The sequence below is a fragment of the Sinohyriopsis cumingii genome, chromosome 6 (genome assembly GCF_028554795.1).
Source record: "Sinohyriopsis cumingii isolate HCF-2022 chromosome 6, ASM2855479v2, whole genome shotgun sequence".
Taxonomy (NCBI): Eukaryota; Metazoa; Mollusca; class Bivalvia; order Unionida; family Unionidae; genus Sinohyriopsis; species Sinohyriopsis cumingii.
Window position 1 is genome coordinate 57505862 of NC_142966.1, and position 15566 is coordinate 57521427.

Sequence of the window (15566 nt, forward strand, 5' to 3'; positions counted from 1 at the left end):
ATATAACGCGGTTGTGGTGTGGCTCCTAAAATTTCATATACATGTATTTTTCTTGTGCACAAAAAAAAAATTCTTAAAAAGTATGAAAAAAACGTAAAAAGTTGATTTTCATTTTGGGGAAGAGATCACGTATGAATAATACCAGACGATTGTGGTTTGGCTCCTGAAATTTTATATGCATTTTTCTCGTACACGAAAAAGTATTTTCTTCTTCTTAAAAGTAAGAAGAAAAAAAAACACATAAAAAGTTTATTCTAGGATCGCATAGGTCTTCGCCACCGTTGCAAACTTGGATTGTTTTTCATTATTGGCTGCAAAACATACCATGTGGCTTTTTATTTATTGGCAACATTGTTGGCTGTTTAAACTTTTATATATGACCATTGGTTTGGAGTGCAGAAATTCAGAGGCCCCATGAAAGGAAGCTGCAAACTGGTTATAAAATGCACTGAAATTTTTCTATTGTTACATAAACAAATTCTTTGTCCATACTGACAAACCATCTAAACAGTGCATTGTCATATCATAATCCGCTTATCTTGACATCTAGCATGAATTCTGTATGTTGTGAAATATCCGCTTTTTTGTTGTTGACATTTCTTGTAACAGAGATCAACCGGATGAAGCATTGTCTCGTAATCTATCTTTCATCGGATTTTCAGCCGCTTGCTAGTAATTAATATCTTTACAAAGACTGACATCTGTATGTGGATGGTAAGTAAAATTCCTCTTCTTTTCACTCAGAATTAAATCCTTCAGAACAATCACGTTTTCTGTAATAATCCCTGTCATCAGAACACCTGCGTCTCTATCGTCCATTGCCCCTTTGTTAATTTTCAGATGCATGCATGGAAGGCAGCATCACGCTGCTACCATAAATGTTATTTAAAGAAAATACATCTTACTTATTGGTTTATTCAGTAGGCATGGAGAGACAGTAACTAGAATAGTCTAAACAACGGCTAATTCCTTTTTAAAAATGTACCCAGATAAAATAGTTTGCTGAAATTTCAAAGGAAACAGATTACCTTTGAAGCACCGACCGTTATGAAAACGTACTCAGCAAATGGAAAAAATACCAGTCTCAATCATGCAATACAATTATTTGATGTTGCCAAAACAATAAGAAATGGGCATTTGTTTGGTTCTCTAAAGCTGTCCTTTAGCGGTGACTTCAATAGCGCATGCACCCTTCATCAAAGAAAGCTGACTACAGTCTTTCAATAACAGCAAAGAACTTTTCTTCAAAGTAAGTCGGTACCAAACTTAAATAAAATTGATGGAATCAGATGGATTTTTGCATTTTCCAACATAACTGGAACACGTTAACTGTGCTGTGAAAGTTTCCTTTTTGCAGGGAAAAGTTTACGCTTACGAACGCTACCAACGGCGGCTTAAAATGCAAACTAACTTTTCCCGACTTGGAACGTACTTTGAAGTAAATGTGTTTCGTTATTCATCATGTGATTAGCCTATGTTTTTCCACTGAATTCAGACCAATATGACCTGTTACAAAATTACTGAATATTTTAAAGCTGTGTGTGTGCATATTTTCGATGGAATCATTTATATTGTGGATTCAATGTATATGATGAGGTTCGCAGGTGAGTACACGGTGTTGATACTCTATTCATGCTATACATTAGACATTTATATATAAACAGGATTTTCGTATATGTACCAATTCATGGTTCTCTAAATAAAGTAAACTATTATATTATGTCTTCTCTGTTTTCACTACAGGTGTATTTCTCATTTAATATGCATCAATTTAAGATGGTAACTGTGCTGACGAAGCACGTATTTTACCACACGCATTTATTACCCACACCCCACCCCCACCCCAATTTTTGGGGTGGTAAATTTTCTACAGCTAACTGACTTGGTTGCATATAACACGGTTCGGTATATAACGCGGTCGGGTTTTATGGCTCACAACTACCGTGTTATAGCGGGGTCACACTGTATCAGCTCTTCTGACTTTTTACCAGTAGAGCTAAATATGATGTAAGTATTATAAAGGTACTACAGTAATGAGCAACTTATTTGATACATTAACTTTATTCCCTCTCATAAAAAAAGATCTGATGCTAAAACCCAATCAGATCTACTTATGCTATAGAGAAACAAAATGTCTTAACAATAAATGGTCAAAACACAAAAGAGAAGGGGTCTAATCAAAGGGCAAATATAAAAGTGATGTGGTCTAACCAAGTTACGATGTTTAGTCATCCTGGTGACACTGATACAGTAAAATATTTATTATAAAGACATCACTTCTGCAAACTTTCTGGAAAAAGTGCTCCCAGAATACAAGATTTATTCTTTATAAATGTACAACCAGTTATCTGAATAAAACCCACGTCTCCCAATGGGTCTAAATAATCAAGATTTTACAGTACCATTTATTAAAAACTTTACTTGATTTGGTTTTTCTTGATTGAACAAGTTCCTATAATTTAGTGTATCAAATACTGTTGTTATATAACATACTGATGTTACACCAAATACCATTGTTATATAACAAAATGATGATACACCAAATACCATTGTTATATAACATAATGATGTTACACCAAATACCATTGTTATATAACATAATGACGTTACACCAAAATAATAATAATAATAATGAGGACTTTGTATAGCACCTAATCTTTAGAAGCTCTAAGCGCTTTACAACATTAGATAACACCTATAAGATAAAATACATATATAATGATATGATTACAAAAACAAACACCATGAAGTTAGAAAACATAAAAAACATGCTGAGAATATTTAAGGTAGGAAACATTATTAGGTCTTTAAGTTTGTTCTTGCAGTCGAAATAAGTGAGTTTTGAGAGCACTCTTGTTGTTGTTGTAGGGTTTAACACCATTTTTTCAGCACATGATAGGCTATAGATGGCAGCCAGTATTAATGGTGCAGGAAGAACCCGGGAAAACCCCGGAAAGAACCACCGACCCACGAGAAGCTACTGGCAAGCTTTCTCACATACCCACATTAGCCGAATCCGAGACTTGAACCCACACAGACAGAAGTGAGATGGCAGTGATCTGTAACGCAAAGCGCTTTAGCCCACTCGACCACTCGGGGCCCCAGAGAGCATTCTTGAATGGGATCACTGTGCCTTTGTGTCTAAGTTCAGTGGGTAATTCATTCCAAGTTGCTGGGCCCTGGTATGCAAAAGAACACTGTCCATATGACTTTGTTTTCATAGTGGGAATAATGAGTATACGATTGTCAGAAGAGGAGCGTAAGTATCTTGCTGGTGTGTACACATGTGTGAGGTCGGATAGGTATGTTGGACTAGAGTCTGTCAGTGAAACGTAACACAGAGAATAAATTTTGTGTTTGATTCTGGATCGAATGGATAGCCAGTGTAGGGTACAGAGCAGTGGAGAGGCGTGCTCTGATCGTGGTGCTCTAAGCATGATCCGAGTAGCTGTGTTTTGAACTTTTTGAAGTTTCTGGAGTAGATATTGAGATGAACCAGACAGAACTGAGTTACAATAGTCCAGTCTTGAAAGTACTAATGAACACACAAGTGTTTTAGTGGCATCAACTGAAAGATATTTGCGAATGGAGCTGATGCGTCTCAGCTCAAGATATGCAGCCTTGCATATGTTCATGACATGTTGGTGCAGTGTGAGAGTACTGTCCAGAGTAACACCTAGGTTTCATACTGATTGTGTGAATTTAATGTTGGTGTTGCTGATATTTATTGTTTGAGGTAAAGGATGTGAATGAGAAAGTCTTTGTGTTGTGATCAGAAAGGCCTCAGTTTTATCATCATTCATCTGCAGCGTGTTACATGTCATCCATGATTTCACATCAGAAATGCACCTCTCTACACCTTGGATGGTAGCATCAACTTCAGTTGGGTGGCTAGATCTATATATTTGGGTGTCATCAGTGTATACTGTTGTTATATAACATACTTATGTTATACCAAATACCGTTGTTATATAACATACTGATGTTACACCAAATACTGTTGTTATATACCATACTGATGTTACACCAAATACTGTTGTTATATAACATACTGATGTTACACCAAATACTGTTGTTATATAACATACTGATGTTACACCAAATAATGTTGCTACACCCCATACTCTTATTACACCAAATACTGTTGATGACTCAAATGTTAGCATGTGATGGTCTCTGAATAGAGGCAATGGGAGAACCATAAAGGAAACAATTTATCTCTATGGGCAAGCTTTATACCCAGAACCACAAAGGTGCAAAGCAAGAGCATTATCACTGTCCTATCCAGGTCCCTAAACACCAATATATCAATTTTCAAATGACTAATTTGTGTTGAAAATTAATTTTTAAAAACTCCATCAAGATAGGTAATTTTTCAGAATCAAGATATTTTTATAAAAATATATAACTTCACAAAATTCCATATTTAGAAAAGCATCTTTCAGTATACAGCATACTAAATGCTTGACTAAAGTAACTGATATTATTGTGCTTGTAGCTGTTTCAATTAGTCAAGAGAAAAGTTCATGGGCAGCTCACTAAACAATTTTGTAAAACCTTTGATATCCATATGTGAATACTCAAGTATCAGTGATGTTTGTACATGCACAAAACGTGATTGATTATGTACAACTTCTTATCGATTCAGTCATGCACGCATAATGGTCTTGTTTCAAGATATGATTTTAAAACTTTGGAAAAACTATTTAAAACCAAGAAATCAAACCTCTCTCTATGACAGGACTGAGTCTGGTACATGTACACCAGTTTATTGTCTTGATAAGCTGCTGCATGAGTTTTATTTTTTGGGGCTTTAACAGCACTTCTAGCACATTATAGGCTACATGAAGATCATGATATGGAACTGGGGGCAAGTGCCTTTCCTAAGGACACGGTCAGGCAGCCGACCCATGCTGGCTTCAGTGGGTATTGAACCCCAAATCCTTGGATTAAGAGTTTGATGCTCCACAAACTGAGCTATCATGATTCCTCAGCTGCAGCTGAGAAAAGAGATGGACGGTGGGATGAAGAGTTAAGGTATTCTAATAACTATAAACAATGGTTCTGTAGAACAGTGTCTCAGCTACACACGCTGCAATGATGTTCCCTCTTCTTGTAATGAACTGATCCACCTTCAGTAATACTTCTGCAAGATATGACAGGGCTTTTTGAACACAAAGACTTACACAAAACTACTTACTCCAAGTCTGTCCAATTCTTGAATTATTTTTGTGCCTATGGTACTGGACCAATCCATTATGAACTGCTTGAATTTAAACAGCAGGAAGTTTATCTGTAAAGATACAATAATAACAGGCATATTAAACTTTCTCTAATGGCTAATTGTCACCGTGAATGTATCAATGACGTTTAGGAATATATCTAAATAATGCAAAAAAAAAACTATGCAAGCTAGGCACATTTTCTTATTTTCAATCTTATCCTTTTTGCCTCCTATAAATTTATCAATAAGAATTTCTACTAAAAATTTGGTATAATTGTTTATTTTGTGGCAAATTTCATTGCCTGTATTAAACAGCAATAGTTTTAGTTCTAACCGTCATATACATGATCATATTAGCATTGTGATACCCATGCTTTCATGAGTATGTCAGGTCACTGACCATGTCCATCTATCACTCTATCTATATGTCCAAGCAGCTGTCCATTGCTCTATTCTTGTAACCAGAATTCCATCTACACTGATTGATGAAGAGTCATCATATCCGGTAGAATATGTTGGAGGATGAGAAGCTGACAATGAAGGTTTTGGATTCAAGATGTATCTGGTTGGGGAGGAGGGGTGGGGATCAAAGATCACATTTTGATTTGTAATATGTACTTTTCATTTTTAACCTAACTCCAATTACACTGATCATGGGTGTGTTTTCATATTTGGTATAAGTAGATGACAATGGATTCAAATCCTGAATGAGGTGGAAGATGGGGTTGGGGGTAAGGGGTAGCAAGAGGAGATTTGCAAACATAAAGAGTTCATTAAAACTTTAGCTTGATACATGTTTAAAGCTTTACAGTTTGCAATTTTCCAATGATTTTATTTCATTACAATATGTTATAGCAACTCATGAATGCCAAAATATCATTTACATGAAAGACATGATTTCTGACTTCCAATCCTGTGACAAAACATGATTTCCAGTAACCTTAGCATATCAAACAAAAAGATGACAGACAGCAAGACCTTTCTGGACACCACAATATATGTCTGCAACCTGTATAAACAAAAAACATCCTTGCTTAATGCTCAAGGAAAATGATTACCTCAGGGATATTTATACACCTGATTGTCAAAGAGGTTGTTAAAAGTTACCTTAATCTGAATTAAAAACAACTACCAGATTACTTAACTGACTGACAATAAATATGGTGATGTTTTGTTAAGAATCCTTTGTGTTAGAGCCCATTAAAGTACATGTAATTTGCACTGGTAAAGTACATGAAGTGGAACAACACAATTAATTTGAAGTGGGCTAAATCACAGAAATGTTTATTGGAGGGACAGTAATATTGTTAATTTTTACAGCCTTTATGGTGTTGTTTAAGCCATCTTTATTAAATATTGGAAAGTCCATTATTAGCAGAAACATTTCATTAATGATAATGATTTTACTCCAGTTCTGAAATACAAAACATATTTCAGGTGCCAAAATAATGTGAAATCTGTGATTTATTTCACAAGGCAAAACGTCAAACTGCATCAGCATGTCTGGGAAGGATGGGCCACTAATGAAGTGAGCAAAGCCCAACAAAACCAAATTTTAGACTTCTGATTGATGGAGTTTGACTTTGTGAAATGCAGCAGCAAGTTGGAACATTTTATTCTTTGCATGTACTGCAAAACACCATATTGATATTAGTCCTTCTGGCATGAACAACAGCCAACAAACATAGTAAAGTCAGCCAGCATTGGGACGATGTTTAAGCATTCTAACTTGTATGGCCCTTACATGCTTGACAAACCTTCACAGCAATGTCAATGCAGAAAGATCATTTACTATACTGAGAAAAATTATGCAAGATCTTCAAGAATTGGAACAATAGTGTTACAGTCTCTGATGAGTGCAAATATGAACTATAATGACACTTGCATCACCTGCAAATCCCCACTGAACTAGTGACAGCAGTAAAGCCTGCATCTAGTTAAGACTGTAATCCACTATCCAATGGATTTCACAGACAGTAGTGTTGTTGGGTATTTTCATTTGTATTATCTGTTGGCTTTTCTTAATGATTATATGTTATGTACAGCTCTATTTTGTACATGGCCTTGTCCAAAATCAAATTAATGGTGTACCTGACCAGTAACATTTATTTTGTAAACAACATATTACATACCTAAATATTTATCCATGATTATGGATTAAATGTTTTTCATTACAGTATTAGTAGCAAACATGTTTACTTTGATTTGAGTTAAAGATACAGTCCTGATTCTGACCTTAGAAACTTCCAGAATGGAAATTTTGTATAAGCTGTCAAAGGATTTTCAGAAAATGGTAATTGTGACCTAGGTCAAGTAGAGAATATATAACTTTGTTTACCTAAGAATTACTCATTCTTGCATTGCATTTTCTGTAGCAGAATCAGTCTTATTGTTGTGTTCAGATTTTCATTTTGGTGGATTTATTTATTCCTATTATTAATCACTTGAATTATGAAGTGCTCAAAACTATACTTGGACTAAAACATTAACCTGGACTTATAGTGAATTCAGACAAGGACATTTTGAATTATATTACTGTGATAAATAAAAAAGACTGTTAGCTCATCGCCACACTCCAGGCCAATGGCACATTAGCACATTCAAGACTACAGGCACATTCAATATCAGTTTTTATTTGGAATACCACTGGAATTCAATTGGAGCTTTGCACATTTGTATTTGTGATAAAACTTTTAGGACTATTTGGGATTTAATTCATATTAGTGTAAGTTCTTTATAAATTTTCACTTTGTATTGTAAGGAAATAAATTATTTGTTAAATTTTACAACATTTGTTGGTTTTCACTCTTTTCTGTTACTTAGTTTAAGACCATAGAGTCATAACAGTGACGTGTATATTGCTTATTATTTATTGTCTATGTGTTTGTGATTATGACTGTACTCATGTTTATGTGTTGTAATGGTATCTGACAATGGGTTTTTTTCTATTGGAAAATGTATTAAATGCCTCAAGAAAGTGATTTTTAAAAATTTCAAATTTGAATTTTCAGTCAATTTCCGTAGATCTACATGAGGAAATAACTTTAATTATTTATAACGCTGTTTTGGGTTACACTAACTTACTTTCCTTGCCAACTCAAAGCACACTTTTGGATGTTCAAAAAAACTCTGGCATAAACTCCACAGTGTTTAAATTATCACCAGCATTGTTTTACAGAAATTGATATACATGCAAAATGGTTTGATGATGAAAGTCATGTTTTCTTAGATACACTTTTTACACTGAAGAAAGCCCAACAGACAAAGTTTATGAACCTTTTAATTTCAAGTTCACTTTTATATTTCACCTATATTTTTTAATGGAATCTGTCCTTAATGACCTATTTTGTCTAATGGATGTCCTTAACAGACAAGTTTCACTCTGTGATAGACCAAATAAGCCACATCATTTTTCAACCTCAGTTTATATTCAATTAGCTAATGTTGTACAGTGTTTAAGTATACATCTGAAATGCTATTATAAATGCACCACATTCCTGTGCCTGAATTTTCAGAGAGTTAAATTTCTGAAAATTTTGGAATGGGTCTAGAAATTAGTTGATTGTGAAATTACCCCAAAGAAAATAACCCCATATACTATTCATGTTGTACTTACTAATATGACCAAATACAACATATTTTCATTATTTGAAGATTTTAGGTTCCTGTGAATCTATATAAGTTTCATCACTTTTATGAGTTTGATAATAATAATAATAATAATAATAATAATAATAATAATAAATATAATAATACTTTATTTATCAAATGTGCCTCAATTAGTGAATAATTAATCTCCCTTGTATACAACTATTGTCCCTTGAGGCCCTTGTATATAATTATCCTCAACCAAAGCCCTCTTACACATAACTCAAACCAAATATATTATATAAGGTATATTACTAAGGAACTGACAGTTAAAAGGAAGTCATTCAACATTATTCTACATTATAATATGGAGTTTAACATGTTACCTTACTTTGAATTAGAAATCATGGTGAGGGTGAAAGTGGTCACTCATAAGTTATTATAGTTGAAGGTTTGCAACCAAAAAATATAACAGGTTAATTTATTAAATAATTAAGAAAGTCAATTAGTTTTTTTGCCACTAATACTGCAAAGTGGATACTGCAGGACATTGAGATTGTCTAGTTAAGTAAATGACAAAAATCTCTGCTTTTAATTAGTTTCACGGCAATATATTTAAATAAATACACAAAAACTATATAAATGCTCAAACCCTGCTTAACTATGTTAAAAACTGAATTCCCATAGAGAAAAATAAATTTATGCAATTGCTTTAGAAACACCAATTCTTAAGATCTAATGTCTCTCAGAAAACTTTTAAAAGAAATGTCAATGATGTATTCCACAGGCAATATGGAAGTACATGTACTACCTTCACCATTTATTTCTGTGTATAGTATATTTCTAGATTAATAAAGAGAGAGTATATAACACAGGGCCATTGCAGACAGATGCCAGATATAAACAGTTCCCTTTGACATGCAAAAGAACCTCCCATGATCAGTTCAACAGTAATATTAAAGACACAGCCAGTGTGAAATGCCCTCATGTTAGAAACGTAATTTTGAATTTTTCCTGTAACAAGATTGAACAAGTTGGGTTGATAGGGTAGGCTTTATTATATAAAAATAAACAATTTTTGTATTAATATGCTCCTGAATAGTTTGAATAATAACACTGATGGACTGTGTAATATTCTGAGTGTCAATACTAACTATTAAAATGACTCACCACTGCTACAGATGTGAAAATTTCCAGAACAATGTTTGTTCAAAAGTATGGTGCCAGAAAAGACTGAGTTGACAGGACTTGTTTACAGTAAGCACTGAGTTTTTATTCACTTGGCTAACTTTTAATTATCCCTTATTTTAAATTTTAAAGTGTAAAAGTGAGTAAAAGAAACATTCAGTTAAAATTAGAGGCAATTAGTTTTCAATGTACTGAGGGTTGACATCTGTAAATTTAATTGATTTATTTTGCAGACATGTTTTGTATTTCATAGAGACGGGAAGGGCAAGAGAGAGAAAGTCCGGACCAAACTAGCACTGTCTGCAAACAAAGAAATGACATCTAGTAACAAAACTATAATCTCATCCATCAGGAAGCAAAAATAAAGTCACACTCTGATATACATATTACTCTAAATGAAACACACAAATATATTAAATAAACAATTCTAATCAAGATGCTTGCATGACCTGGCAAGATGCAGAGGGAAGGACTCCAGAAGGCAAGAAGAATGGAGCTAGAAGGCCATCGAAGGACAAAGGGCGGGGTGGGTGGGTGCAAGATTTACCTCCTCTTTCTTCTCTTTTCCAACTTGTTCCCATCTTCTGATTGGTGGATCATCCAAGTTGATGGTATACCAGGGAACACTCCGTCTAATATTTGGAAAAAAAGAAGTGAAAAAGAGAGACAAATAAAGATGATATATTCAGATATTAGGGACACATGATTGACCTGGCAGCTAGAAATGTGCATCACCTTTCATCCTAAAACATTCCATGATTAAAGCATGATTTTGATATTTATTTGTAACCACTGTCTTAAAGACACATCTAAATTTCAAATGTTTTAACCTTATTTACATCTTTTTTTTTCAATTCTAAAATATTTAAAATAGACAGGTTTCACCTGTAGGTTTAAAAAAACATGAATGCATGTGATAATGTGCTCAAAATGAAGACCAGTCTCTATGATGAAATCTCCTCAAATTCATTTTAGGATATAACTGATGCAATTAAGTGGAGAGGAGGAAAACATGTAATTGAAGCATAACTTTTTTTCTTCTTCTCCAACTTATGTGATTTCATAGTTTTTGCAAACACTTAGAATATAGGCAATTCTTGGGTATATATACTTACGATGCAGGTGGTGGATAAGTCCCTCTAACACAAGTTTCATTGTACTAACAGAACAAAAGAAAGAAATTTAGTTAATTCAAATGATAAATATCATTTAAGCCATATCGAGGATGACCTCTTAATATACGAGTGTAAAACTTATATTCTGATTTAAGCATTACTAAAATAAAATTTGAAACAACATAAAAAAAGAGGTTTAATGCCTTTCAGTCTTGTTCTTTTCCTTCTTTTATTTAAAAAAAAAACTTTCCTTCTGACATGGTTTGTGGGTATATTTAAATTGAAAGAGTACTCAGCATGGTTTGTAGCTGTCATAGTTTGGAAGGGAAAAAAATGCCTTACTTATGTATCCTGCTGTAAATAGATAAAAATCCACTCACAGGTTTTATTGAATATTGCATTTCTTGTACAATGACATGCTTAGCATGAAATGACCACTTCTGTCACTTAAGAAAAGACACAGTTTAAAAGAGAAAAATAGTGTAACAGGTTTCCATGTCTTGAACACCATTTCCTTGCTTTTTTCATGCATTGTTAATTACTAATACTGTGACTGTTCAAACAATGGAAGTTCAAATATTTTTGTAATGATTTTCACAATGTTTGACTACAGGCCCTACAAATTAAAATATCCCTTCAATAAAAATCTGTGTGAAGTAACATTCATGTGGTTATCTCTCCACAGCAGTTTTGTCTCTAGTTCATTTGCCCCCAAACAACAAAAGCCATTAAACAATTGCTATAATTATATTACTTTTTTAATCTAGAAAAGCTATTTTAGGTCCAAATTTTAAATTAAAAAAATTATGAATGTGCCATATTTGGTTTTGATGTTTCAACAAATGAAAAAACAGTGGGTATGGTAACACTTTTTGACACAAAAATAATTAATTGTAAAACAGTATTAAGTCAATGTTGTTTCAAAAAAAAATCATAAAAAATACAATTTAAAAACATTCTCATAAAATAAACTTTCATATGCTTCTTAGCAATAGTATTACATGTGTACAAATTTTAACTGAGTTATCTTTCAAATAACAAAATCATTGGTTCACCCTAATTTGTGGAAAACTGATTGAAATTCTGGCGAGCTCTACTTCAAATACAGCTTTAAATTTCTTTAGATTATTCCCCAAAACTCAGGAACCTCAAGATGTATGTGTTGGTCTCGTCTAACTGACCAAACTGTATACTAAAGAAAAATTCCACCAAGTCCTGGTCAATAATGTCAATGAGAAGGGGGGGGGGGGCAGGCTTACCGGTGGTACTTGACAGCTGACGTCAGTAAACAGAATGAAAGAAAACGAAGCAATAACAATCGACAGCATTTTGTACAAACAAGACCGACTATCTGCGCTCACAGAAGCTATGTCACTGATAGCTGAAGAGAGTTACGCACATGAATATCATGTGACTTCAGCCGATACAAGTCACGTTACACTTTGTACTATCGCCGCCTGTTTTATAAGGTATTGCTGACGTTATTTTGTCACGGAACTCAGAAAATTGATGTATCCTCAAAACGACCATGCAACAACTTAAGATATAATGTTTTTAATGTTCTGTTTTTCAAATGTCGTATTTGGTTTCGCCAAAGAAGCAAGTTATAGTGAAATAGCGCTAAACGGACAATAGACATAGACAATTTTTAATTTTTAATTCTGAATTACACTGTACCGATTTTCCCTTGCATCTCAATTCGGCCGTTTTGATAGGTATCCACAATGAGAATGGGATGGTCCATTTGCAAATACGCTAGTCGGGTATCGGATGGGTCAACCTGGTACCAGAGGCGTAGCTGTGATATTTTGCGCCCGGGGACGAACTATAAAATTGGCGCCCCAGCCCCCTCCCCGTTTAATCACATTTTTGAATATTACCCTTGTTTACTTATTATAATGTAATGTTGTAAGCCTCATTTTGGCGCCCCTGTACCTTGGCGCCCGGCGACATATGTACCCCCCTGCCTTCCCCCCCCCCCCCCCACCAGCTACGCATCTGCCCGGTACCAATGTATATAAACGCCGAAGGCAGGCGATTCGTGATTTTGATATGTATCGTTCTCAGAGAAAGAAAAGTAGAGAAGCGGTAAATCAAGGAAATAATCGTGAGGTAATTACTATTAAAAAGAGCCTAGAGGTTAAGTGCCTGAAGATTGCTTTCCGTGACTAGCAGTATTAAAACAGAGTACGAACAGCAAGGGACAAGGTTTTACGCACACCGCTTTACACGTCACATGTTAATTGGTGACAACGGTCGGATTGGAAGAAGGTGTTTGTATAATTATTTTTTTAACATGGCGCATATACTTGATGAAGAATGACTTGTAACAGCGACTGATTCAAGGCGCAGACACATGATAAGGATGTGGCTCCAGAGTTTGCGCTAACTGACGAATCTTTCAACGAAACTTTCGGAATGGGTGATAGCGGTTCACCCAAGAAAAGCGCACGACATCCAAAGCCAAGTACCAATGAAGATATCACTCACAGTGTAAGCGGGCTAGCAGCAAAACTCGAAGACAGCCAGAGTAAACGCATTGATGACAAATACGAGGCAGCCCTGTACGCTGTTCATGACAGTATCGCCCAATTAGCAACGAGTACTAAAAAGTGTTGCAGCACATGTACAAAATAAGGCGCCGTGGCGCAGGTGCAAGAGTCGCATGCGTCAAATAAAGCTCCAAACTCTGGTGCACATCCGCAAGGGGTCGCGTGCGGCTGGGACGCATGCGACGTTGGAAGGTACATATTATGTTGTGAGAAAATTATATTATAACACTTTTCCCGTGTTTTCGACCCCAACAATTTGCACAAGCACAACCTTTGAGCCCATCGAACGTACATGTACCTTTCTCCAAGGTGCTGATACAGTAATATATATGGAGGAAGTCTTTCGCTACGTTTGCGAGCACGCTTGTCTACCACAGATAATGTTATGTTTTGCTAAATAACACAAAACATGGTTTGGACTACCTACTTTAATGGCTAGATTACAACTGACTCAACATTGAAATCACGCGCACACTAGTTTGTCACGCTAATGTTTTCAAAGGCATATAGGGTTACAAATGAATGAGAGCCTGGAGCTGACCTTAGGTGACCTGTAACTGTCAGACCATTTGTCTTTTTCTTTTTAATAATTTGTAAACATATTCAAACTTGACAAAGCTCTATCTTGCACATGAATATATATTTCAAATAGTTTCTGGTGAGTTGTAAAAGTTCTACTCATTGCAGTTAAAATTAAGTTCTAGCCCTACGTCATTAACAGTCATACTCGTGAAAACAAGTACAATGTGATACATTGGCATTGCCACTAAAATCTGTAGTCCTAATATTTTGTTCTTCAATCCAGTTGTTATCACTGCATATAAACTGATATAACAGATGTATTATTATACCCTTGACCACTTCCAGTTTATAATATTCACAAGACACAATATAATTCAGAAAAATTATCAAGTTCACATAACAAAATATCTGTATCTTGCAAGCTTATTTATTAGACCTCTACTCGTTGCTCAGATCTCTCCTGTCTGGTTTGGCTCATTGATGACTAATGGCATCTTGTCATTCAGTTCAGTGATCTCCTTGTTAGTATATTCGTATGTATCATATATCTCTGATAATGTCTCTTTTGTTTGTAACAGATGTCTTCGGTTTCCCCTGTATATAGCACCATCCTGGGTTTTCACATCATATGACCTTGGAGTGCTACTTTTTCTGATGACTTCAGCTGGTTCCCAAAGATCTTGCCTTCTGATTCTGACTTTGTCGCCAGAAGTCAGATTTGGAAGCTCTTTAGCTGTTCTGTCATGCTGTTTCTTTTGCTGATTTTTCTTTTTTACGCAGTTTCCACTTTAAGTTTCTTTATTTTATAACTTGAGGATGTAGCTGTATGTTGGTAGAAGGTAAAGTCGATCTAAGTCTTCGACTCATCAGTATTTGTGCCGGAGATCCTATCTCATCAATTGATGTATTTCGATATTCCAGTTTCGATAAATATGGATATTTTCCTTCTCTGCCTTATTGATTGTTCCTTGACAGTTTGAAGGACTCTTTCTACTAAACCATTAGACTGTGGATACTTGAGACTTGACGTTTTGTGTTTGAATCCCCAGGTTTTTGCAAACTGACCATATTCTTTTGAGGAGAACTGTGGTCGATTATCGCTCCTTACTTCTCGTGGTATTCCATGTCTTGCAAAAACTGACTGTGTGTGTGATTACTGTTCTTGCTCGTGTATTTTCTAACTTGACAACTTCAAAATATCTGGAGCAATAGTCTACTATCAAGACATAGTTGTAATTATTCCACATAAATAAATATGTTCCAACCATTTCCCATGGTGCAGTAGGTTGTGTAGACAACAATGGTTCTTTTTCATTTGACTTTCTGTATTCCTGGCAAGTAGAACGTTTTGATACTGTGTCTGCAGTGTGTGCATTC

The 15566-nt window shown here is 34.9% G+C and overlaps 1 protein-coding gene across 1 annotated transcript in view; it reads right to left on the bottom strand.

The window, feature by feature from the left end:
• Positions 1–12597, bottom strand: part of LOC149797017 (acid ceramidase-like) — a 50535-nt gene extending 37938 nt beyond the window's left edge. Inside the window, exons 1-4 of the mRNA XM_089961674.1 lie at positions 12375–12597; positions 11116–11159; positions 10548–10632; positions 5201–5293 (exon numbers count right to left, since the gene is read on the bottom strand). Coding sequence (XP_089817800.1) covers positions 5201–5293; positions 10548–10632; positions 11116–11159; positions 12375–12443 — 291 coding nt within the window. The 5' untranslated portion in view covers positions 12444–12597. The remainder of the gene's footprint in view (positions 1–5200; positions 5294–10547; positions 10633–11115; positions 11160–12374) is intronic.
• Positions 12598–15566: the final 2969 nt, after the last annotated feature.